Genomic DNA, 26,600 nt, shown 5'->3' with positions numbered 1-26,600 from the left:
GCCAATTAAGTACTTTAAGTGTAATCAATGTTGCAATGTAGGAAATGCGGCAGTTAATTTGCTCAGAGTAAGCTCCCACAAACAGCAACGTGATAATGACCTGAAACTGTTTGTGATGTTGGTTGAAGAATAAATATTGGCCAGGACACTGGGAAGAACTCCCCTGCTCTTCTTCAAAATAGTGCCATGGGATCTTTTAAATCCACCTGTGAGGGCAGATGGGACCTTGGTTTAAATGTCTCATCTGAAAAACGGCACCTCCAACAGTGCAGCACTCCCACAATACTGTACTGAAGTGTCAGCTTGGATTGTGTGCTCAGGTTTCTGGAGTGGGACTTGAACCCACTGCCTTTTGACTCAGGCAAGAGTGCTACCCTTGAGCCATGGCTGACACTCACAGCAATGATGTTGGTTGAGGGAGAAATGTTGGCTGAGGCACAGAGAACTCCTTGCTCTTCTTCCGATAGTGCCATGGGATCTTTAACATCCATTCAAGCTGGCAGGCGGGACCTCAGTTTAACATATCAGAAGAAGGACACCGCTGACCGTGCAGCACTCCCTCAGTACTGCGCTAAAGCGTCAGCTTAGATTATGAGGTCAAGTCCTGAGGTGGGGCTGGGACCCACAACCTTCTTGAGTACTGCAATTCTGTTTATTTAAGGACTGAACCCTGACATTTAGGCTGCTTGAGGGGGTGATAGAGTAAGAGATTTACCCTCAGGAAATGGAACCCCCACATTAAACTGATCAAAGGGCAATGGTGTCAGGGAGAGACCCTCACATTCTCCTCACTACTTGCATTGAACTGCAGAGTAGCCACTTTCCCCACTGTTTAATTGCACATCATGGTTGCAAATTACAGGTTTAGGAATATACCTCTAGTAAAATATGTTATATGGCAAAAGAACCAGAGGGGAGATGTTTTTTTTTAGGCAGTGAGTTATGATCTGGAACGTACTACCTGAAAGGGTAGTGGAAGCAGATTTAATAACTTTCAAATGGGAATTGGATATATACTTGAAAAGGAAAAATTTGCAGGGCTACGGGAAAAGAGCAGGGGAGTGGGACTAATTGGATAGCTGTTTCAAAGAGCCTGCATAGGCACGATGGGTGGAATGGCCTACTGTGCTGTATGATCTAACTGCAGCATTATTTTAAACTAAGCTGATCGTCTGGGATCTGAAGCACAATTGTGAAATTGTGCCACGAATCTGGCCTGTCCCTTTTGGTCCACTACTTTAGGTACTATTGTAGAGAAGTAATCTAAAGAGGCAAATCCTCAGGTCAATTAAAGGCCAGTTGCTCTTAGAACTACCTCCAGATTGGCAGCTGCATAGCTGCTGTTCTTTGGTTATCTTATAGCTCTGTTAAAGAAAAAAAGACTTGCATTTATATAGTGACTTTCCCGGCCTCAGAATGTCCCAAAGGGCTTTGCAGCCAATGACGTACTTTTGAAGTGTTGTCCTTGTTGTAATGTAGGATACGCATCAGCCAATTTGCGCACAGCAGGGTTCCACAAACAGCAATGAGATAATAGCCAGATAATAAAAACAGAAAATGCTGGAGAAGCTCAGCAAGTCAGGCAGCATCTGTGGAGAAAGAAAGAGTTAACGTTTCAGGTCGAAGACTTTTGTCAAAACGTCTTTCATCTTCGAAACATTAACTCTGTTCCTTTCTCCACAGATGCTGCCTGACTTGCTGAGCTTCCCCAGCATTTTCTGTTTTCATTTCAGATTTCCAGCATCCACAGTATTTTGCTTTTAATAGCCAGATAATGTTTTTAGGTATTGGTTGAGGGATAAATATTGGCCAGGACACTGGGTAGAAGTCTCCTACTCTTTGGAATAGTGCCATGGGATCTTTTACGTCCACCTGAGAGGGCAGACGGGACTTGGTTTAACGTCTCATCCGAGAGTACAGCGCTCCCTCTGTGCTGCACTGGAGCGTCAGCCTAGATTATATTCTCAAGTCCCTGGAGTGGAAATGGTTCATTTCAGTTGCGTAGAGGCGGCGATCGGCAATAACTGAAGTAGCGTCACCTGAAAAATCTGCAGAACTGAAATGATCTTTAATTGCTAAATACTTAGGGTGACTTGGCTCAAAGCTAGCCTTTGAGCTTTGAGGATGAGATAGCTACTCTTGGGTGACGACAGCGTTCCATGTAGGTACCAGACCCTGTGTTTTGAGTGTAACAGTGGCTTTGTGCTGCATGTCAGTTACCCTAGCAGTTAAATTGAGCCCATTATCCACCTCAAGGTGGACACTCTTTGAAGATAGAGAATGGTCTGCAGCGGCCTCGAGGCCTGTACCAGCTAATTGCCAGAGGCCAGCTCAACATAAACCGACCCTATTTCCTAATGCCACATGCTAGGAAGACGTTTTTAAAAAAAACAAAAACTGGATATTCCAGTTTTTCTTTATTCGCTCATGGGATGTGGGCGTTGCTGGCAAGTCAAGCATTTATTGCCCATCCAAAATTGCCCTTGAGAAGGTGGTGGTGAGCCACCTTCTTGAACTGCTGCAGTCCATGTGGTGAAGGTTCTCCCACAGTGCTGTTCGGTAGGGAGTTCCAGGATTTTGACCCAGTGACTATGAAGGAACGGCGATATATTTCCAAGTTGGGATGGTGTGTGACTTGCAGGGCAACATGTAGGTGGTGGTGTTCCCATGTGCCTGCTGCCCTTGTCCTTCTAGGTGATAGAGATCGCGGGTTTGGGAGATGCTGTCGAAGAAGCCTTGGCGAGTTGCTGCAGTGCATCCTGTAGATAGTAGACACTGCAGCCACGGTGTGCCGGTGGTGAATGGAGTGAATGTTTAGGGTGGTGGATGGGATGCCAACCAAGCGGGCTGCTTTATCCTGGATGGTGTCGAGCTTCTTGAGTGTTGTTGGAGCTGCACTCATCCAGGCAAATGAAGAGTATTCCATCACACTCCTGACTTGTGCCTTGTCGGTGGTGGAAAGGCTTTGGAGAGCCTGGACATGAGTCACTCACCACAGAATACCCAGCCTCTGACCTGTGCTTGTAGCCACAGTATTTATGTGGCTGATCCAGTTAAGTTTCTGGTCAATGGTGACCCCCAGGATGTTGATGGTGGGGGATTCGGCAATGGTAATGCCCTTGAATGTCAAGAGGAGGTGGTTAGACTCTCATGTTCGAGATGGTCATTGGCTGGCACTTGTCTGGCGTGAATGTTACTTGCCACTTATCAGCCTAAGCCTCAATGTTGCCCACGTCTTGCTGCATGCGGGCACGGACAGCTTCGTTATCTGAGGGGTTGCGAATGGAACTGAACACTGTGCAATCATCAGCGAACATCCCCATTTCTGACCTTATGCTGAAGGGAAGGTCATTGATGAAGCAACTGAAGATGGTTAGGCCTAGGACAATGCCCTGAGGACCTCCTGCAGTAATGTCCTGGGGCTGAGATGATTGGCCTCCAACAACCATTACCATCTTCTTTTGTGCTAGGTATGACTCCAGCCACTGGAGAGTTTTCCCCCTGGTTCCTGTTGACTTCAATTTTACTAGGGCTCCTTGGTTCCACACTTGCTGCCTTGATGTCAAGGGCAGTCACTTTCACCTCACCTCCTGGAATTCAGTTCTTTTGTTTGGACCAAGGCTGTAATGAGGTCTGGAGCCGAGTGGCCCTGGCAGAACCCAAACTGAGCTCGTCTTCAGGATTCCACTAAAAACACCAATGCAGATTTGGCACGCACAGCCCCTCATGACATCAATACTGAAATGCATGAGGTCAATCATCACATGCTCTGTTTATTGGCCCACCTACCACCCTGGGCTTTGAATAAGGTAGGTCAGTGCCAGGCCATCCTTCCTTGCCTTTTTTTAAACCTTGCAGTCTGGGCCTCAGGTGAGTGGTCTAAGTGTGCCACGCTCCTGTGTTTATGTCCACACAGTATGTATGCAAAGTCTTGACACTGGGACATCAGTATCTGATGGATATAGTGGTGTAGTAGTTATGTTACTGGACCAGTAATCCAGAGGCCTAGACTAATAATCAAGAGAGCATAAGTTCATATCCCACCACGGCAGTTTGAGAATTTGAATTCAGTTTATAAAATCTGGAAATAAAAAGCTGGGATCAGTAAAAGTGACCATAAAGCTATTGGATTGTCATAAAAAGCCAACTGGTTCATTCGTGTCCTTTTATAGAAGGAAACCTGCTGTTGTGGCCTATACGTGACTCCAGTCCAACAACAATGCGGTTGACTCTTAAATGGCCCAGCAAGCCACTCAGTTGTATCAAACCGCGACTCCGGGCATCTGGGGATGGGCAATTAACATTGGCCTTGCCAGCGACCTCCACATCCTGAGAGTGAATTTTAAAAAATGTGTGACTTGCCAACTGTTACAGCCAGTCGTGCAAATCCACAAATGCCAGGATTTCATTTACAGCTGGTCTTCACTTCGTTGTGTGAACATAAATGTGTACAGCAGTGCAGTTGTGCCACTCTCCTGTGACTTGGCCTCCAAGACAAAAGAGCTTCTGTGTGACGAGCATGCTTTTGACTTCAGGCACAGGGTTTTGCACCAATAACGGGACTCACAACCTGAGTTCCCCATCGCAAATGACAGTGGAGACTTTTTTTTGCTAGTCTCCACTATCAGCCAAAGGAACAATGACCTCATCCTATGGCCTGCTAAATACGCTGAGCCAGTTTATTGCATTGACATCCTTGTGTTGTGACACAAAATTATATGGTGACACATGCACACTGATAAATAAGCCCAACTCCACATCAGGTTCCCTGCCCTGCCAGTTGCATTGATGTGGTTTTGCCAGGCTCCCCCTCCTCAACCAGTCAACGACAGGTCTACATGAAGACCAGAACAAGTTGGCAGTATAAATGGAGATCGCTATAATGTGACTGCCCCTGCACTTGATTTCTTTGGATCCTAAAGGTACGTAAATCTGTGGGTTTGGAGTTTTGTTTGAGTAGGTGATGGTTTGATAACAGGCAGGGATGTGATTTCAGATTGTTGTCATGTAGTAAATTGTAATAAAAATATAGTCAAGCTGCTCTGTTAAAACCGCAGGTCTTGGGTTCTGAGATCTACAGTGTCATCTCCGTGTATTATTGTCAATGCTAATATGTCAATATTCACCTGTCTAACTCAAAGAATTTCTTTTCTCTGTCAAAGAAATTAAGGGGGATAAAAAGCAGGGTCTTTCTGTGGGTCTATAGTTCTTATTGCTGTCCTCACCCAGTCTGGCCTATATGTGACTTCAGACCCACAACAATGTGGTTGATTCTTAATTGACCCCTGAAATGGCTCAGCAAGCCACTCGGTTGTACAATCTTGCTACAGATAGTTACAATAAAAATAAAAGCGGACGGACCACTAGGCACCGGACACGACAAAGGCTAACCAAGCAAAGTCCTCCTTACTAACATCTGGGGACTTGTGCCAAAATTGGGAGAGCTGTCCCACAGACTAGTCAAGCAACAGCCTGACATAGCCATACTCACAGAATCATACCTTTTCAGCCAACGTCCCAGACTCTTCCATCACCATCCCTGGGTATGTCGTGTCCCACCGGAAGGACAGATCCACCAGAGGTGGCGGCACAGTGATATACAGTCAGGAGGGAGTAGCCCTGGGAGTCCTCAACATTGACTCCAGACCCCATGAAATCTCATGGCATCAGGTCAAACGTGGGCAAGGAAACCTCCTGCTGATTACCACCTACCGCCCTCCCTCAGCTGATGAATCAGCCCTCCTCCATGTTGAGTGCCACATGGAGGAAGCGCTGAGGGTAGCAAGAGCACAGAATGTACTCTGGATCGGGGTCTTCAATGTCCATCACCAAGAGTGGCTCGGTAGCACTACTACTGGCCGAGTCCTGATGGACATAGCTGCCAGACTGGGCCTCCTGCGGCAGGAGGTGAGTGAACCAACACGAGAGGAAAACCTACTTGACCTCGTCCTCGCCAATTTACCTGTCGCGGATGCATCTGTCCATGACAGTATTGGTAGGGGTGACCACCGCACAGTCCTTGTGGAGACAAAGTCCCACAAGGATTCAGAACAGATCTGGCATCTCAAAACTCAACATCCATGAGGCACTGTGGGTCATCAGCAGCAGCAGAATTGTTTTACAGCACAATCTGTAACCTCATGGCCTGGCATATTCCTCACTCTACCATTACCAACAAGCCAGGGGATCAACCCTGATTCAATGAAGAGTGCAGAAGAGTATGCCAGGAGCAGCACCAGGCGTAGCTAAAAATGAGGTGCCAACCTGGTGAAGCTACAACACAGGACTACGTGCATGCTAAACAGCGGAAGCAACATGCTATAGACAGAGCTAAATGATTCCACAACCAACGGATCAGATCAAGCGCTGCAGTCTTGCCACATCCAGTCGTGAAAGTTGTTTAATTGTGCACCAACAAACGGGAGGAGGAGGCTCTGTGAACATCCCCATCCTCAATGATGGCGGAGTCCAGCACGTGAGTACAAAAGACAAGGCTGAAGCGTTTGCAACCATCTTCAGCTAGAAGTGTTGAGTGGATGATCCATCTCTGCCTCCTCCCGATAGCCCCACCATCACAGAAGCTAGTCTTCAGCCAATTCGATTCACTCCACGTGATATCAAGAAACGGCTGAGTGCACTGGAAACAGCAAAGGCTATGGGCCCCGACAACATCCCGGCTGTGGTGCTGAAGACTTGTGCTCCAGAACTAGCCGCCCCCCTAGCCAAGCTGTTCCAGTATAGCTACAACACTGGTGTCTACCTGACAATGTGGAAAATTGCCCAGGTATGTCCTGTCCACAAAAAGCAGGACAAATCCAATTACCGCCCCGTTAGTCTACTCTCAATCATCAGCAAAGTGATGGATGGTGTCGTCGACAGCGCTATCAAGCGGCACTTACTCACCAATAACCTGCTCACCGATGCTCAGTTTGGGCTCCGCGAGGACCGCTCTGCTCCAGTCCTCACTACAGCCTCGGTCCAAACATGGACTAAAGAGCTGAATTCCAGAGGTGAGGTGAGAGTGACTGCCCTTGACATCAAGGCAGCATTTGACCGAGTGTGGCACCAAGGAGCCCTAGTAAAATTGAAGTCAATGGGAATCGGGGAAAACTCTCCAGTGGCTGGAGTCATACCTAGCACAAAGGAAGATGGTAATGGTTGTTGGAGGCCAGTCATCTCAGTCCCAGGACATTGCTGCAGGAGTTCCTCAGGGCAGTGTCCTCGGCCTAACTATCTTCAGCTGCTTCATCGATGACCTTCCCTCCAACATAAGGTCAGAAATGGGGATGTTCGCTGATTGCACAGTGTTCAGTTCCATTTGCAACCCCTCAGATAATGAAGCAGTCCGTGCCCGCATGCAGCAAGACCTGGACAACATCCAGGCTTGGGCTGATAAACGGCAAGTAACGTTCGCACCAGACAAGTGCCAGGCAATGACCATCCCCAACAAGAGAGTCTAACCACCTGCCCTTGACATTCAATGGCATTACCATTGCTGAATCCCCCACCATTAACATCCTGGGGGTCACCATTGACCAGAAACTTAACTGGACCAGCCACACACATACTCTGGTTACAAGAGGAGCTCAGCGGCTGGGTACTGAATATATTTAAGGAGGAAATAGATTTCTAGACACAGAAGGCATCAAAGGGTATGGGGAAAGGGCGGGAATATGGTATTGAGATCGAGGTTCAGCCATGATCATATTGAATGGAGGAGCAGGCTCGATGTGCCGAATGGCCGCCTCCTGCTCCTATTTTCTATGTTTCTAGCATTCTGTGTTGAGTGACTCATGTCCTGACTGCCCAAAGCCTTTCCCCCATCTACAAGGCACAAGTCAGGAGTGTGATGGAATACTCTCCACTTGCTTGGATGAGTGCAGCTCCAACAACATTCAAGAAGCTTGACACCATCCAGGACAAAGCAGCCCGCTTGATTGGCACCCCATCCACCACCCTAAACATTCACTCCCTTCACCGGCGCACCATGGCTGCAGTGTGTACCATCCACAGGATGCACTGCAGCAACTCGCTAAGGCTTCTTTGACAGCACTTCTCAAACCCGCGACCTCCACCACCTAGAAGGACAAGGGCAGCAGGCACATGGGAACAACACCACCTGCATGTTCCCCTCCAAGTCACACTCCATCCCGATTTGGAAATATATCACCATTCCTTCCTTGTCGCTGGGTCAAAATCTTGGAATTACCTACCTAACAGCACTGCGGGAGAACCTTCAGCACACTGACTGCAGTGGTTCAAGAAGGCGGCTCACTACCACCTTCTCGAGGGCAATTATGGATGGGCAATAAATGCTGGCCTTGCCAGCCACGCCCACATCCCATGAACGAATTAAAATAAAAATCTACTGTACTTCTGTTCATCCATGAACGTTCTCTAGACACATTTCACATGCAGCTGCCTAATGGATAGCAATGCTGAGGGACTTTTTATTCCAAGAGGCTGTAACAGCATATGAGAGCAACTAGTTCTTTGAGTAGATAATGGAGGTTTAATTTGTGTTTTAAAGGTATTAACTTGCACTTTGTAGGATATGCTTCAGATCCTCCCTTGCTACACACAATACCAGTTGAGCTGTTGTATAGCCTGTGCGTACTGGTTCTTTGGTTGACAATTAGTCACAGCCAGTGGCGCAGCCAGTTGGGTGCGGGGGGTGGGGCTTCATGGATAAGGTCAGTCAATGTGCCTTTGGAGGACTGCCTCCATTTGGGGACAAAGCACAACCACAGAACTACAGGCACATCTGCCATTATTGGGACGATGCTGCTAAGGGATTGTAAGAGAGGCCCCTTATGATCACTGGGAAAGAGAAGGGGCCATCAGAAATATGCAACACGGCTTCCGAAAAAGTAAGTTGTGTCTTACAAATTTAATTGAGTTTTTGAGGACGTGATGAGGGTAATCTGGTCAACATTGTCTACCTGGACTTTCAGAAAACCTTTGGTAAGGTACCTCACACTAGGTTACTTCAAAATAGGATCTTGTGGTATCAGTAGGAATTTGATATGCTAGATTAGGAGTTTACAAATGTGGATCAGCCTGGAGGCACGTTACTCGTGGTGTCTCCCAGGGATCGGTCCTAGGCCCACTACTCTTCACCGTCTTATTAATGACTTGGACAGTGGTGTTGGGAGTATGGTAAGTAAGTTTGCAGATGATACCAAAATCTGTGAAAGGGTTAAGACAGTACAGGAGTACAATCAAATGCAAATAGGTTTAGATGTGCTGGGGGAGCGGGACACACGCACAAACACCAGAGTTCATATTTACTTACCTTATTCCATGTTTAAAAGTTCCACTGACCTGAAACCTGCTAATATCAAGAATCATTGTAGTGTAAGCCTGGTATTTCAGTGCGTGGTTTCTGCCACTAGTGCAGTTGCATAGCTCACTACCAACACATAATGGCTGAAATTGAGAGTTGCAGTAGTAGAGCACCTATAAATTGCCATACTTTCTCTCGGGATGTAAAGGTTTTGAAACTACCAGCTGCTTCTGAAGATGTTCACTCTAGAGAGGAGGTACCTAATAGGGTAGTTAACTGTTATATATGAAATCAACACATTCCCCATGCATTCTCTACTCCTGAGAGATCTGTCTGTTCTCTGCCTAGCAGTAGTGGGCCAGCTTGACACACTTTCTCTTTAGGAGAGCCCTATTTGTTCAGTGCCTAGCTGAACTTGGATGCTCATCTGTATGCAGCCACAAACTAGTCCAGGTTGTAGTGTGATGATACACTGAGGGCAGCTCTGTTCTGTTGGCTGCCCGTGGTTTCTTTTTTGGGCCTCTTGAAGACCTGTAATACTGTCTGTTGTCTAGGTTCATGGCCACCAATGACCTGATGGTAGAGTTGCAGAAAGACTCCATCAAGTTGGACGATGACAGTGAGAAGAAAGTGGTGAAGATGCTGCTCAGGCTGCTGGAAGATAAAAACGGAGAGGTGCAAAACCTGGCTGTGAAGTGGTAAGTGACAGCTGCTGAACCCAAACCTCACTGTGTATAGCTACAGCTTTAGGCTGGTGGTGCTAATTATGCGGCCTGGTGCCCATTTGGTGCCAGTTTCTCCTCCACTGGTGACTCAGGCCCCTGAGCCTTCAGCCTACCTGGATGTTGACGGAGTTGACGTTCAATACTTGGTTGTACAGCAGGGAATCAGCACAAGGTTATTGTAACCGCGCGAGTGTTTTCCACACTTGCATGTAACGCAGCACAGTGACTGCATTATATCACAGTCGTCACCGATGTGCTACCAGTAACAGTGTGGCTCTCCATCTGCTTACACGATGAGAGCAGTGAGTGGCCACTCGCATGCTCATTTCTGTGGGGTGTTGTCGGCTTCTGCCTGGCAGTTGACCCTGATGATGCAGCCCAAAAGCCAGGGTTTGTGATGTGCGTTCATGTGCCAAACTGCCTCGAATGTAATCCTGATGGGCCGTTCAGGTTGGCGCAGGAGTGTTTATGCAGCTCACTGAAAGGATGAGCAGTTGTTGGGGAAGGGGGGGAGAGAGATGGTATCGAATGTCAAGGTCACGGTATTTAATTTGCCCATTCCCTCAGCTTGGGTCCGCTGGTCAGCAAGGTTAAGGAGTATCAGGTGGAGACAATCGTGGACACGTTGTGTACAAACATGCTGTCCGACAAAGAGCAGCTCCGCGACATATCCAGCATCGGCCTGAAGACTGTCATTGCAGAACTGCCTCCTGCTTCTAGCGGTAAGATGGTCCTTAATGCTTCGTAACTGCTGGAGGTCCTCTCACCTCACCCCTCCAATCTGATATAGTGTGGTCTCGAAACCTGCTCCCAGATACCAAACTGCTCGATTAATTTCTCTGATTTCTATGTCGTGACAAATTTGGGACGTAAATATGTCTGGTGCTTTGAAAGGCAAACCAGCTTCACCTAATTGTTCCTAAGGTGTTTTGAGGATGGAATTCTCTTTTGTTTTTCTTCCTTATTTTTCTGCCCGTTTTCGTCCTCTCGTAACGGTGTTGTCTCTTTATTGGGTTAACGGCCACTGAACACTCCAGTGCCTCACCCAAATGCTCATTCTTAGTGGAGCATACACGTACTTTCAGCAGGGGGTTACTGGTAAGCAATCGGGAGCGGCAACCCTGGCTGAATTCTTTTTTTTAACGTTCCCACTCTAGAGGAACAGTGAGGCCAATTGTCGTGCCCCAACTGCTACCCCAGTTGAGGTCAGCTAACTTGGCACAAACCCTGGATTAAACTTGGGATCTCCCTGGTCTGTGTGGTTTAGTCAGTCAGTCACTGCTTCAGTTGGCTGAGCCATTTGGGGGAGCCTGGTTCCCATTGTTGTATATTGGGTGAATAAGTGGCCAGCTATCTCCCAGGGATCCAGCATTTTCGTTGCAAGAGCAACCATGAGGGGATGATTCACTTTCCCACCAGCCTCGTGATAACCTCAGTGTAATTGTGGCTGGGAGCATTAGGAGTAGGCCATTCAACCCCTCGAGACTGTTCTGCCTGCCATTCAGTTAGATCATGGCTGATCTCTACCTCAACTCCATTTATGTGCCGTTGCTCCATATCCTTTGATACCCTTACCTAACACATTTATATCGATCTCCATCTTGAAAGCTACAATTGTCCCAGCATCCACAGCCTTTTGTGGGGGAGGAGGAGGAAAAAAAGGGAGTTCCAAATTTCTACTATCCTTTGTGTGAAAAATTGCTTCCTGATTTCACTCCTAAATGACCTACCTCTAATTTTGTGCCCCTGTGTCCTACCAGTCCTTGGCATGGTGTGATTCAAGCATATATTGGGGTCGTAAATATTTATGAATGGTTTGAAGAGAGCCCAAACTGAAGGCATGAAAAGCTTGTGGGCCTTAGAAGTGGTTTTGCTGCGGAGTGAACTTGGCTTAGTGGATGACGAGCTGTTGAGTAGCGAAGTTTTCGGAGCAGGTGAACTGTGATGTGTGAAGAAATTCTCCGCGTCCAGTCAATCCAAAAATATGGTTTCTTGCTGTGACGTGCTCTGCGTTTAGCATTTTGTTCTCCAATTTTTTTTCTGCTCCTGAAGTTGTCGACTCGGAATTGATCCATGGACACCAGCCATCCTCTGGTACCTCTACCAAGAGGCCATACTTGATACGTGAGCCTAGGCGTTGAATGTCGGCAAGCTATTTGATAATAGAGGGCATCGTCACCAAGTCCTGCCCTCGCCCGATGTCCAGTGTTCAGGCGCCATTTGATCATTATCAAGAGCAGGAATTTTTTTTCCCCACTTGTCTGAGATCAACTAACTTGGAACAGGCTGGAGATGGAACCTGAGATCGTTCTGGTTTGTATGACCCACCATGCTGGGCACTTCACTTACCCATAGATCCATTGGAAAGCTCCTTTTTATAATTGGTTTTTTGTACAAGCTCCCTGTAGAATTCCCATTAGGGTGTACATCTGACCTTGATTGACAAAAACTAACAGCTGATTTGCTCTCCAGTAAAGGATGGGAACATTAACCTGGGCTAGTCACTTAGGTTTTCACCGAGTGACACTGGCTGAGGCATCGAATCCTTGGAGCTACCAGCAGCACTGGCCGAGGTCTAAGCTACCAAGCAATGCTGGCCGAGACCTCAGTGTCCGAGTGAGGCTGACTAACGAGTCATAGCTACCGAGGGATGCTGGCAGAGGGCTCAGAGCTCCTGTGGTGAATGGATTGAGGGCAGAGAAATGATAGACAAGCAAAAAGTGCTAATTTGCCAATTTTTACTAAATTACTTTTTTGCTAAGGTTATGAGAGGTGGGAATTTTGAGCAAAAAAATCATAGTGTGGTGAAAGAATGCCTCTTGTTTCTGCCTTAGAACCTGCTGGCGAGGGGGGAAAAAAGAATTTACTCAACTTGGGCCATTGCTTCCAAGCTGAATAATCCCCCTCAGGCAGGCAGTACCCTACAGCCAATAAATGTTTGCTGTTGTTCTAGGTTTAGCCCTGTCCGCCAATGTGTGCAAGAAGATCACTGGACGCCTGACGAGTGCTATTGCCAAGCAAGAGGACGTGTCTGTCCAGCTGGAGGCCCTGGATATACTGTCGGATATGCTGAGCAGGTAAACTGCAGGGTGTGATAGACAAAGGAGTTCAAATTCTTATCGAGAGTGATGGAGAATACACTCTACTATAGTGGTACACGGGGGCAGTGTTATTCGGAGTAATATATTGTATAGTGGTACACAGGCAGTGTTATCGGGAGTAATATATTCTATAGTGGTACACAGGCAGTTTTATTAGGAGTGAGATATTCTATAACTGTACATATTAGGCAGAACTCCACATTAAAAGATAACAGCCATAATCATTGTGATAATGGGAGATTGTTCAGTAACACTCTTTCAGTGAATGAAGAAAACAAATAAACAGTGAGAAGCCCATGGGGTCAGGTAACATGGGAACCTGCTTGAGGTGTTATGTGGATTTGACACCATCAGAACCAGCTCATTGTTGAGAGGCTCCCAATAGCTGAGGGAGCCGGGTGGGGTCAACTAGGTCTAACATTGTCCATTTTTTTCACACACTGATAACCTCTCCCAGACCTCTGCTGGGGAAGCAATACAGGATTAGCAAAGGGACTGAGGTTGGGTGATATAGAGGGTAATAACTCAATCCCTGAACCAGCAAGTCACAGAACATAACCCACAAAAATCAGGTGTTCTCATTTCACAAAGTAGCTCAAGGAGCCCTTATTTGCATGTCTGTGTGGCATAGTTACCCACCTCTTAAACCCATAGCTCCTGCTAGAAATTTGATTCAAAACAACAACTTGCATTTATATAGCGCCTGTAATGTAGTAAAATGTCTCAAGGCACTTCACAGGAGTGTAATCAGACAAAACAAAATTGACACTGAGACACATGAGATGTTAGCACAAGTAACCAAAAGCTTGGTCAAAGAGGTAGGTTTTACGGAGGGCCTTAAAGGAGGAGAGGGAGGTAGAGAAGTTTAGGGAGGGAATTCCAAAACTTAGGGCCTAGACGGCTGAAGGCACAGCTGCCAATGGTGGGGCGAAGGAAGTCAGGGATGCACAAGAGGCCAAAGTTGGAGGAACAGTTCTTGCAGGGTTGTAGAGATAGGGTGGGGTGAAGCCATGGAGGGATTTGAACATGAGGATGAGAATTTTTAAATCAAGGCATTCAGGGACCGGGAGCCACTGTAGGTCAGTGAGCACGGGTTGTGGGTGAGCAGGACTTGCTCGCAAGTTAGGATACAGGCAGCAGTGTTTTGTTTGAGCTCAAGTTTATGGAGGGTGGAAGATGGGAGGCTGGCCAGGAGAACATTGGAAGTAGAGTCTGGAAGTAACAAAAGCATGGATGAGGGTTTCAACAGTAGATGGGCTGAAGCGAGATGGAGACGGGCGATATTTCGGAGGTGGATCTAGGCGGTCTTAGCTATGGAGAGGATTATGGGGTCGGAAGCTCAGCTCAGGGTCAGATAAGATGTTGAGGTTACAAACAGTCTGGTTCAACCCGAGATGGCCAGAGGGGGGATGGAGTCGGTGGCTATGGAACGGAATTTGTGATGGGGGGCCAAAGGCAATTGCTTTGGTCTTTCCGATGTTGGAGGAAATTTCTGCTCATTGAACGAACATTAGTGTACTCATGCTGACTTTCTACCACTTTTCTCACGTTGGTGTAGTTCTCACGTTGGTGTAGTTCCTTCTTGGACACTGATCCAACACCAAAAATGCAGCATGACACAGGCAAGTGTGCATTGATGCGTTCGTGAAGTGGCCTACAATAGCTGGCCTCGTAAGCGCAGATTTCGGCTGTAATACAAAAGCAGCTGGTGAGAAGACCCTTAAAAGGTTCTGCTCTGGGGCCCGCTGTCCCATTATTTAACAGCCCACAGGAGTGCATGGTTCACTTCTTATGACTGGTAAAAGTCCCACCAATGCTTTGCCCACATGGTTGTTTGTTTTGGGGGGGTCGCTGAGATCCGTGCAGGCTTGTGAGTGGTGTGGATTCCTTGTCCGAGGTTGGGTCCGAGTCCGAGGGGGTCTGCTTGAACAGTCGTGGGTCCAGTGGTCTCCAAGAAGTCCTTCCAGAAGGTTTGGAGGTTGAGGCAGGACCAACAAGTGTACAGGAGTGTGCCTCTGTGGCTGCAGTTCCGCCAACGCTGGTCTGCCAGGGAGAGGTGGAACTGTCGTAAGTTTGTGCAGGGTGAGGTCTATGCAGTGAAGGATTCTGAGGTGACCCTCTCTCATTCTGCTGCAGGTGGAGGTCGTGAGGGTCAGTCTTAGAGCCTCCTTCCAATCTTCCCCTGAGAGTGGGTGGCCCAGGTCACACTCCCAGAGACACGTAAGTTTTCCATGTCGTCTGGTGCTGAGGAAGATAGCATTGATTGGAGAGCAGAGATGTACCTGCAGGGCGGCTTATTTATTTATTCTCAGGATGCGGGTGACGCTGGCAATGCAGCATTTATTGACCATCCCTAGTTGCCCTGAGAGGGCAGTGGTGGCAAATCCTGATGGTGATTGTTTTTACAACTAAGTGGCGTGCTGGACCTCTTCAGAAGGCATTAAGAGTCAACCACTCAGAGACTAGAGTTGCATGTAGGCCAGACCAGGTAGGAGTGGCAGGTTCCTTTCCCTAAAAAAACATTAATGAACCTGTTGGGTTGTTACAACAATCTGGCAGCTGTCGTGGTCAATTTATGCCCGCTGCTGATTACCTCCTCACTTTTAACTGATTAAAGTCACACCAGTGAAAAGTGGCTGAAGGACTTCATTCTGTGTGTGGGTTTGATTACCGTGCACGGACTGCTGCCATCACCAGCTTCGTACTGTGTGATCAAGCAGGGAAAACCCAGCTCCCATTTGCACTGCTACTCTTTTCTCCTCTGTCTTTCACTTTTTTTTCTTTTGTGTCTCTTGTTTCCTCCCCTCCCCTGCCCCCACACATGCAGACTGAGGTCTGCTGGTGCCACTCTTCGGTGCTGTTTCTCTTTTTCTTCCCTCTATATTGTGAGAGAATGTTGTGGGGCTAGCCCAGCATGCACAACAGGTGAAGGAGCTATATTAAAACAATGGATCTTTTAATATTACTAGAGCATTTTCAGTTGCACTGTGGACGCTGGGCTAGCTAGCCCTATCTCCATAGCATTCTCTTGCTGGAAAATGAGGACAAGAGTGTTTGCCTGAGAAAGTGGGAATTGCTGGTGCAGCCCATTTGAGGGATTTTGATAGAGTAAATAAGAAACAACCAGAGGGAGGGTTGGTAACTACAGATTTAAGGTAATTGGCAAAAGAACCAGAGGGGAGATGAGAATTTTTTTTAACGCAGCAATTGTTATGATCTGGAATGCACTGCCTGAAAGGACGGTGGAAGCAGATTCAGTAGTAACTTTCAAAAAGGAATTGGATAAATACTTGAAAAGGAAAACATTTGTCAGGCTGCGAGGAAAGCATGGGGGACTGGGACTGATTGGATAGCTCTTTCAAAGAGCCAGTACAGGCACAATGGGCTGAATGACCACCTCCTGTGCTGCAAGATTCTGTGATTCTATGTATAAGCAGGTTTGTAAACCACTAGAATAGGGTCATCCTGAATTATTCAGGACACTTGAGTGGTATGTAATAGGTTAAACACTGACCTTTCACCTCTGGGATCTGAATGGGATTCCAAGCTGGCCTGGTATTGAAGAAGTTCTCTTTCTGCCAATCTAAGGGTTATACGTGAACTCAATTAGGGGGTAGTCTCAACTCATTGCCCAGAAGGCACGCTGTTTGGCACTAAATGGGCTATCCCACTGAAGGTGGCTGATGAGAGATGGAAATTACACACCTGAGTTTGGGGTTTAGACTTGTCACGGCTAGAGCAGATGAAGCTTAACGAAATGGATATGTCTGAGGCGGAAGTACCTGTAACTGTGGGAGTGCTGTGTTCTGAACGTACCTTTTCACATTTGTCATTGCAGGTTGGGTGGGACCCTGATCACTTTTCACTCCTCCATCCTGAGCTGCCTGCTGCCCCAGCTGTCAAGTCCGAGGCTGGCTGTTCGCAAGCGAGCCATTATCGCTCTGGGGCACCTGGTCATGAGCTGCAGCAGCTGTCTCTTCTCTGAGCTGATGGATCACCTACTGGTCGAACTGTCGAAGAATGAATCTACCTCCATGACCAGAACCTATATCCAGTGCATCGGTGCCATCAGCCGGCAAGCTGGACACAGAGTTGGTGAGTAACTGGGTGCGGCTGGAAGTCTTTCCTCAGCTATTTCAACAACTACTTGCATTTATATAGCGCCTTTAACGTAGTAAAACGTCCCAAGGCGCTTCACAGGAGCGTTACCAGACAAAAATTGTCACCGAGCCAAAGAAGGAGACATTAGGACAGATGGCCAAAAGCTTGGTCAAAGAGGTAGGTTTTAAGAAGCTTCTTACAGGAGGATGGAGCACTAGAGAGGTTTAGGGAGGGAATTCCAGAGCGTGGGGTCTAGATGGCTGAGGGTATAGTCGCCAGTGGAGGGATGAAGGAAATCAGGGATGTGCAAGAGGCCAGAATTGGAGGAATGCAGACATCTCCAAGGGTTGTAGGGCTGGAGGAGGTTACAGAGATAGGAAGGGGTGAGGCCATGGAGAGATTTAAACATGGATGAGAATTTTAAAATTGAGGCGTTGCCGGACCGGCAGCCAGTGTAAGTTAGCGAGCATGGGGGTGATGGGTGAACAGGACTTGGTGCAAGTTAGGATACGGGCAGCAGAGTTTTGGATAAGCTCAAGTTTATGGATGGTGAAAGATGGGAGGCCAGCCAGGAGAGCTTTGGAATAGTCAAGTCTGGAGATAACAAAAACATGGATCAAGATTTCAGCAGTAGATGGGCTGAGGCAGGGGCAGAGACTGGCGATATTACGGAGATGGAAGTAGGCGGTCTTGGTAATGGATGGGATATGAGGACGACGAGGTTGTGAACCGTCTGGTTCAGCAAGAGACAGTGCCTGGGTTGAAGATGGAATCGGTGGCAAGGGAACAGAATTTATGGTGGGGCCAAAGGAGGAAATTTTAGTAAATCAATGGGTTTGGTTTTCCCTGTTATTTTATACAAAGTGGCTCATGGAGGAAAGCAAAATGGTTCTATTCCGGCTAGTGACCGTTCAGACCATTGAAGGAGATCCTATCATGGGGGACGTGATGGTGCCATGTGTTGGAGTACCATGCAGAGCAGTATAATTATATCACTTGGGTTACGTAATGTAGCTCCCTCTCCAGTGTCCCAGCAAGCACTCTGTGAGTGGAGGTCCGTGATTGCCAACCTCGCTAAAAGCTGGTGGACAGGTACAAAAAATAATTTTAAAAGGCTAATGGAATGTTGGCCTTTATCCCAAGGGGGCTGAAATAGAAAGCTCTAATTTTAAGATTATGCCTCCTTGTTCTGGACTCCCCCACCAGAGGAAATAGGGGCGATAGAGAGAAACAGTCAATCCTTTAATCATCTTAAACACCTTAATTAGATCACCCCATAATCTTCTATACCCAAGGGAATACAAGCCTAGTCTATGCAACCTTCCTCATAATTTAGCTCCATTTTTATATTTGTTCATGGGATGTGGGCATCGCTGGCAAGGCCAGCATTTATTGCCCATCCCAAATTGCTCTTGTGAAGGTGGTGAGCCACCGCCTTGAACCGCTGCAGTCCGTGTGGTGAAGGTTCTCCCACAGTGCTGTTAGGTAGGGAGTTCCAGGATTTTGACCCAGCGACGATGAAGGAACAGCGATATATTTCCAAGTCGGGATGGTGTGTGACTTGGAGGGGAACGTGCAGGTGGTGGTGTTCCCATGTGCCTGCTACCCTTGTCCTTCTAGGTGGTAGAGGTTGCGGGTTTGGGATGTGCTGCCGAAGAAGCCTTGGCGAGTTGCTGCAGTGCATCCTGTGAATGGTACACCCTGCAGCCACAGTGCGCCGGTGGTGAAGGGAGTGAATGTTTAGGGTGGTGGATGGGGCGCCAATCAAGCGGGCTGCTTTATCCTGGATGGTTTCGAGCTTCTTGAGTTGTTGGAGCTGCACTCATCCAGGCAAGTGGACAGTATTCCATCACACTCCTGACTTGCGCCTTGTAGATGGTGGAAAGGCTTTGGGGAGTCAGGAGGTGAGTCATTCGCCACAGAATACCCAGCCTCTGACCTGGTCTTATAGCCATAGTATTTATATGGCTGGTCCAGTTAAGTTTCTGGTCAGTGGTGACCCCCAGGATGTTGATGGTGGGGGATTCGACAATTGTAATGCCGTTGAATGTCAAGGGGAGGTGGTTAGACTCCCTCTTGTTGGAGATGGTCATTGCCTGGCACTTGTCTGGCGCGAATGTTAATTCATCATTCTGGTGAATCTGCGCTGCACCCCCTCCTGAGATGTAGTGCCCAGAATTGAACACAATACTCCAGATGGAGTCTGACCAGAATTTTATACAACTGTAGCATAACTTCCAGCCCCTTTAAGTTAAAGGCCAACATTTCATTAACCTTTTAAATTACTTTTTGTACCTGGCCACCAGCTTTTAGCGAGGTTGGCAACCAAGGACCTCCACTCAGAGTGCTTGCTGGGACATTGTAGTAGGATCGAACCTGTGGTTTACTTCAAGGGTGTCCAAGCTTTTGTAGGAGTGGGTCGGACCCATCTGTCTTAACTGAAGTGTGGGGTGGGAAATGAGCTAGGGATAATCATAATTGAACACCACATCTAATTCCCAATTGATCTGTTTGCACCAAACAAGAGTGCTGAGTGTAGGGAGCCGATGTAGATAATCCTGGGGTGTCAAAAATGTAGAAACGCATTTCACTTTGGCAGTGCTGATTGATTTGCGATAACCTAGTCGGCTAAAAGCCACTGACCTAAAGGGGGGATAAAGCTGAAGCCACTGCCTCCTTCATCTCCTAGCTGCTCTACAATGTACCACAAGCCCCTCTACAGCCAGCGGACCGATCAAAGAAAACTCAAGTCTCACCACTTTCCACGTTGGAGTACAGGATTATTGCACACAACATTCGAAATTCCCTACCTTCATGGTAGATGAGAGAGGCCATTCTGTCCACCTTAGTTCATAGACCCAACAGACCCTATAGCCTCACCAGCACAGTACCCATCCTTTTCTTGAATGATCTGAGTGGTTTTCACTTCCACTAGTTCTGCCTGGAAGTCCATTCCACATCTTTATCACTCATTGTGTGAGAAACTTCCTGAACTCACTCCTATATTTGCTTGTTACTCGTATGAATCTGGGTCCCCTTGTCTTTCTTTTTCTCTCTCCTCCATTTTTCTTTCTCTCCCTCTATCATTCATCACAACATAGGCAGCGTGTGCAAACCTTAAAGTTGTCTTTGGAACAACATAACCTCTCAACTGTAATGATCAGGTACAAACCTGATATTCAAGAAATCCAAAAAAGGACCAAAAAAAATTCTCCATTTAACAAATATTAGTTGCTAGACAAAGCCGATCAATGCAGCAAACAGCTCCAGCCCCGCTCACTGCATTGGTCAGCTTATTCTACAGTTTTCTCCACCGAAACTAGGAGCTGCTCATCAGGCCACACACTAATCATAAGGTCACAATGTACAGAGAAGAGGGCAAAACAGATTGAACTAGGTGCTGCTCACTGGGAGCTGGTCTTTTTGCATACTGTAAGGCCGCAACAGGTCAGATGAATTGTCCATTTTGCCAGAAAGAGTTGTAATTGCAAGGCAAGCTCCTGGTGTCATGAATTGGTGAAGTGGACTGTGAGTTGGTAGCTTGAGCTGAGAATGTTTGATGGGACAGTGTGGAGGGAGCTTTACTCTGTATCTAACCCGTGCTGTACCAGAGCTGGGAATGTTTGATGCTGAAGAATTTTGAGTTTCCGACAAGTACATGCCTCACTTTGACGAGCGTATAAAAACCCAAAATATTCAAAAGGCTCTCTATAGGAGAAACCATATAAAGAAAGACTTACATTTATATAGCGCCTTTCACAACCTCAGAACGTCCCAAAGCAGTTTGCAGCCAAAACTCTTAACACACCGAGTGCTTCCAGCCTACTAGAGATTAGAAGCAATATTCTCTCCTATTAGAGATTAGGAGCAAGATAGTGGATGTGGAACAGATTCCTAGGAAATATCGCTAGTTCCCATTCAATTGATACCTTGAGATATTCATCCAGTTCCTATTTAAAGAGAAAGAGGGACAAGCGATTTAGTAAAATTAATAGATTTGTTTGATTCATATGAGAGTTAGGGATCAGAGTACAGGGATCTTGGGTAGGGGGGAGTTTTGCTAGTGTTTGAGGTAGGCATGGATTATATGTGGAAGGAACGGGCTTGATGGGCTGAAAGACTCTTTCAAGCTTTCTTATGTTCTTATGGGTGTAGCATCTGTCGATTCAAACTCGATGGAATCTATTTATACATAGATCTCCGCAGTCCTGCTAACGCAGTGTCCCGTGCATTGTTTTTCTCAGGAGAACATTTGGAGAAGATTATTCCGCTGGTTGTAAAATACTGCAATGTGGACGATGATGAGCTGCGAGAGTACTGCTTCCAGGCGTTTGAATCCTTTGTGAGAAGGTGTGTTACTGTGTGACTGTTGCTAGGCTCCCTTTCCCATCCCTTTCCTTTCCCCACTACTTGATCTGTGCACGGCTCAGCCAGGTGACCTGTTCCTGGACCAATCTTACTCTGTAATCAAGCACCAGGAAGTAACCTGGATCAGTCCCATATTTTGCCCTCCAACTTTTTCTCTTTCTCCTTCCATCCCATCCCTTTTCCTGCTGCCGTCCAGATCTCACTGGATGAGGGAGTCGTGTCCTACAACAAGCACGCTGCTGTAAGATTGCTTAATGGATTATAAGTAGGACCTGCACTGCCACAGTATCTCAAAACCCCCAGTTATTGGCACAGATCGATGTGAAGAGGGATAGGGGGTGGGACCGGTGGGACTCTGGAACAAGGTGTAAAAATGAACTAAAAAATGTTCTATTAGTGGCGACTCAATACTTGATGCATCATGAGTCTTGCGAGTCAGCGTTGAAACTTTTCTGTGCGTTTCACCATTGCTGTTTACTCACTTTCCTCTTGTACCTTCTCTATCTTTACCCCATGGGATGCTGCTTAGTGGCAAAGTGCTGCGTTGTTAGGGGTGCTGTCGTGCCAGTCTCTTCCTTTTGTTCTCTCTGTGACGATCGCAGGAACAGGAGTAGGCCATTCAGCCCCTCGAGCCTGTTCCACCATTCAATCATATCATTAATGATCTGTACCTTAACTCCATTTACCTGCCTTGGTTCCACTCCACGCTCTTGCTCTTCTCCATTTTGCCAGAAAGAGTTGTAATTGTAGGGCAAGCTCCTGGTGTCATGACATCGCACACCTTAGTAACATTTTATCAACTGCTCGACCTCTACACAATACAATACACCCAAAAAAAATCTAAAAACACAGCACATGGAGGCATTAGCAATTTCAGAGCATCGATAGTCGGGAAAATCATAGGTTACAACACGGAAGGAGGCCATTTGGCCCATCGCGTCCAAGCTGGCTCTGTGCAAGAGCAATCCAGCACGGACTGAATGGGTTGAATGGCCTTCTTCCGTGCTGTATCCTTCCTATGATTCTATGATTTTCCCGACTATCGATGCTCTGAAATTGCAATTGCCTCCGTCTGCTGTGTTTTTAGATTTTTTTTTGGGGGGGTATACTGTGTTTAGAGAAAATCTATGATGTGAAAGATATACTCTCCAAAGCTTGGGGGCATCCAGTATACATTAATGGATTCCCAGGGATCTTGTGTCTTCTCTCTCTGTTCCTAGGCATCAGTTATCATGTTTGTAACTCTGTCGGGTATCCGATATGTTCCACATAATTCATTCCCTAGTATCTGTTATTCCTCGTCCATCCAACCTCCACGTATAGATAGGAATTGCCATCTCTGTGCCTGTGGACATCTGTGAAAAAGGGACAAGTTCGTTGGGCCTGATGGAATTATCTTGTTTTAAGGATATTGTTGAGGCAGAAACTGTCAGAATTCAAGATTAGAGTGGATGAAGGAAAAGGGGGTGAACAGGGTGGGTAAATGTGATTAGATCTATTTGCTCACATGGAGGGCTAAAGGCCGACATGCATTGGTTGAGCCAAATGGCCCCTTTATATGCTGTAACTTCGATGTATTCATAATTGGCGATATACTCAGGCCAATTCTAGTAGCCAACCACTGCCTCAACTGAGAGAAGTTACAGACCAGGGGTTAAACCTGGAACCTTCCTGATCCGTAATAGCCACAAGATGAGGTGTGTTTACTTCAGCCTTCAGCCAATTCGATTCACTCCACGTGATATCAAGAAATGGCTGAGTGCACCGGATACAGCAAAGGCTATGGGCCCGACAAGATCCCGGCTGTAGTGCTGACGACTTGTGCTCCAGAACTAGCTGCGCCTCTAGCCAAACTGTTCCAGTACAGCTACAACACTGGCATCTACCCAACAATGTGGAAAATTGCCCAGGTATGTCCTGTCCACAAAAAGCAGGACAAATCCAATCCGGCCAATTACCGCCCCATCAGTCTACTCTCAATCATCAGCAAAGTGATGGAAGGTGTCGTCGACAGTGCTATCAAGCGGCACTTACTCACCAATAACCTGCTCACCAATGCTTAGTTTGGATTCCGCCAGGACCACTCTGCTCCAGACCTCATTACAGCCTTGGTCCAAACATGGACAAAAGAACTGAATTCCAGAGGTGAGGTAAGAGTGACTGCCCTTGACATCAAGGCAGCATTTGACTGAGGCACCAAGGAGCCCTAGTAAAATTGAAGTCAATGGGAATCGGGGGGGAAAACTCTCCAGTGGCTGGAGTCATACCTAGCACAATGGAAGATGGTAATGATTGTTGGAGGCCAATCATCTCAGCCCCAGGACATTGCTGCAGGAGTTCCTCAGGGCAGTGTCCTAGACCCAACCATCTTCAGCTGCTTCATCAATGACCGTCCTTCCATCAGGTCAGAAATGGGGATGTCCGCTGATTGCACAGTATTCAGTTCCATTCGCAACCCCTCAAATAATGAAGCAGTCCGAGCCCGCATGCAGCAAGACCCTGGACAACATCCAGGCTTGGGCTGATAAGTGGCAAGTAACATTCGCGCCAGACGAGTGCCAGGCAATGACCATCTCCAACAAGAGAGAGTCTAGCCACCTCCCCTTGACATTCAATGGCATTACCATCAACATCCTGGGGGTCACCATTGACCAGAAACTTAACTGGACTAGCCATATAAATACTGTGGCTACGAGAGCAGGTCAGAGGCTGGGTATTCTGCAGCGAGTGACCCACCTCCTGACTCCCCAGAGCCTATCCACCATCTACAAGGCACAAGTCAGGAGTGTGATGGAATACTCTCCACTTGCCTGGATGAGTGCAGCTCCAACAACACTCAAGCTCGACACCATCCAGGACAAAGCAGCCCGCTTGATTGGCACCCCATCCACCACCCTAAACATTCACTCCCTTCACCGGCGCACTGTGGCTGCAGTGTGTACCATCCACAGGATGCACTGCAGCACCTCATAAACCTGCGACCTCTACCACCTAGAAGGACAAGGGCAGCAGGCACATGGGAACAACACCACCTGCACATTCCCCTCCAAGTCACACACCATCCTGACTTGGAAATATATCTCTGTTCCTTCATCGTCGCTGGGTCAAAATCCTGGAACTCCCTTCCTAACAGCACTGTGGGAGAACCTTCACCACACGGACTGCAGCGGTTCAAGAAGGTGGCTCACCACCACCTTCTCAAGGGCAATTAGGAATGGGCAATAAATGCCGGCCTCGCCAGTGACACCCCATGAACGAATTTTTAAAAAAACTTACTGAGACATTAGGTGCAGTTCTTGAACTTGTGATCTTCTGTTTTTGCTTGGCTATCAATGCCGTTTTGTTCCATTTACCTTGCCTCAATATTGGCCCATCGAAGCCTACTTTGGTCAATTCTGAAGTCCTGACTGATGACCTTTCAACTCTGATGGTGGACTCTGATTTGGGATGTGCTGGGCTTTGACAGACAACAAACCATCCTATTGTGGACAGAAAGCACTCTTGACACCAGGATGCATGGTTAAACAATTAAATCCAAAACCAGCAGCTGCTACACAAGTCTTATTTGTACAAGGTGAAACATAATTTTTCTTTTTTGTGCTTACTCTTAAGGTGTCCAAAGGAAATGTCCCTTCACATCCCTGCTATGATTGGACTGTGCCTAAGTTACATCACGTATGATCCGAATTACAACTACGACCAAGATGAGGATGATGAGGACGCTATGGAAACAGACAAGGGCGATGAAGAGGAAGATCAAGGTCAGTGCTTCAGATTGTTGGGCGTGAGGCTTTTGTATCTTTGATGCCGCAGGGAGGTGCAATAATGCTGGACCTGCATCACACGTGAGAGAAAAAGAGATGAAAAAGCCACCTTGAAATTCCTGCACTATCTGCAGATCTTAGTGATGTCAGTTTCTCCAATGGCTGAGCAAGTTTATACAGTGAGTAGCTAACCAGGAAGGCCCTACATTCAATCATTGGTCTCAATTGAGTTGGCTGATCTATCTGGGGTGTTGACCTCAATGTTCCTGGCCGGGGAGAGAAATATCAGCCAGGGTTAACCACCCTGACCGCTAACCAGCTGGAAGTACATGCGTGTGGATGTCCGGTGAAGACAGGATCGGGATCAGCCGTGATGTGCCCCCATCCCCTGGGCTCACATGAATAAATGGCAGTTTGATGAGGCATCAGAAATCAATAGTGTCCATTGAACTATACCTCAGGAAGGAATCAACACCTTTTGGGGGGGAACATAGGAACAGGAGTAGGCCATTGATCTCCTCAAACATGTTCTGCCATTCTATTAGATCATGGCTGATCTGTACCTCAACTCCATTTACCTGCCTTTGCTACATGTCCTTTGACACCATTCCTAACAAAAAATCTATCGATCTCAGACTTGAAAACTTCAATTGACCCAGTATCCACTGTCCTTCGGGGGAGCGATTTCCAGATTTATACTACCCTTTGTGTGGAAAAAGTGCTTCCTGATTTTCACTCCCAAAAGGCCTAGCTCCAATTTTAAGATTTGTGCCCCCTTGTTCTGGATTCCCCCACCAGAAGAAAGGAGGGAGAAGAAAGAGAAAGGAAGTCTCGCAGATGTCTTCGGGGTGAAACTCTGTTGTACGGTTTGTTAACAGCTCAGTGCTGTTTTAATTAAGGAAAACAGTAATTGACTGAAGTTATTGTATTTTCGTCACTAAATTAAAACTAGAATTACATTTCTTGTGGAGACAAAAACTAAACTTAAGACCAAAATTTGAGACCGAGTCGAGACCAGTGTTAAATTAAAATTATGTGTCTCATTTAACCAACTCTTTGGTAAGACACAACTTTTGAAATAGGTATAGGAAATTAAAATAGGCAAATAAAGTGTGCTGCCAGTATTGACCCAGTTTATTATTTCCCAATATTTGTTGAGCTGTGAGAAGCAAAAGAATCAGTATTTTATTTTTAAAATATATGTTTTGATAAAGTTCCTGAAACAACTAGAATGAACATGTGGAAAGTGAAGGGA

At 46.9% G+C, this 26,600-nt stretch overlaps 1 protein-coding gene across 1 annotated transcript in view; it reads left to right on the top strand.

Annotated features, from left to right (window-relative positions):
- Positions 1-26,600, top strand: part of LOC137334298 (cullin-associated NEDD8-dissociated protein 1-like) — a 59,165-nt gene that overhangs the window by 1,315 nt on the left and 31,250 nt on the right. The window contains exons 2-7 of the mRNA XM_067998974.1: positions 9,841-9,984; positions 10,579-10,733; positions 12,965-13,088; positions 16,951-17,207; positions 21,458-21,563; positions 25,194-25,342. Coding sequence (XP_067855075.1) covers positions 9,841-9,984; positions 10,579-10,733; positions 12,965-13,088; positions 16,951-17,207; positions 21,458-21,563; positions 25,194-25,342 — 935 coding nt within the window. The remainder of the gene's footprint in view (positions 1-9,840; positions 9,985-10,578; positions 10,734-12,964; positions 13,089-16,950; positions 17,208-21,457; positions 21,564-25,193; positions 25,343-26,600) is intronic.

The sequence above is a fragment of the Heptranchias perlo genome, chromosome 17 (assembly GCF_035084215.1).
Source record: "Heptranchias perlo isolate sHepPer1 chromosome 17, sHepPer1.hap1, whole genome shotgun sequence".
NCBI classification, from domain to species: Eukaryota; Metazoa; Chordata; class Chondrichthyes; order Hexanchiformes; family Hexanchidae; genus Heptranchias; species Heptranchias perlo.
Note: the sequence above shows the minus strand (reverse complement) of the source record. Positions and strands in the feature narration are given on the sequence as shown.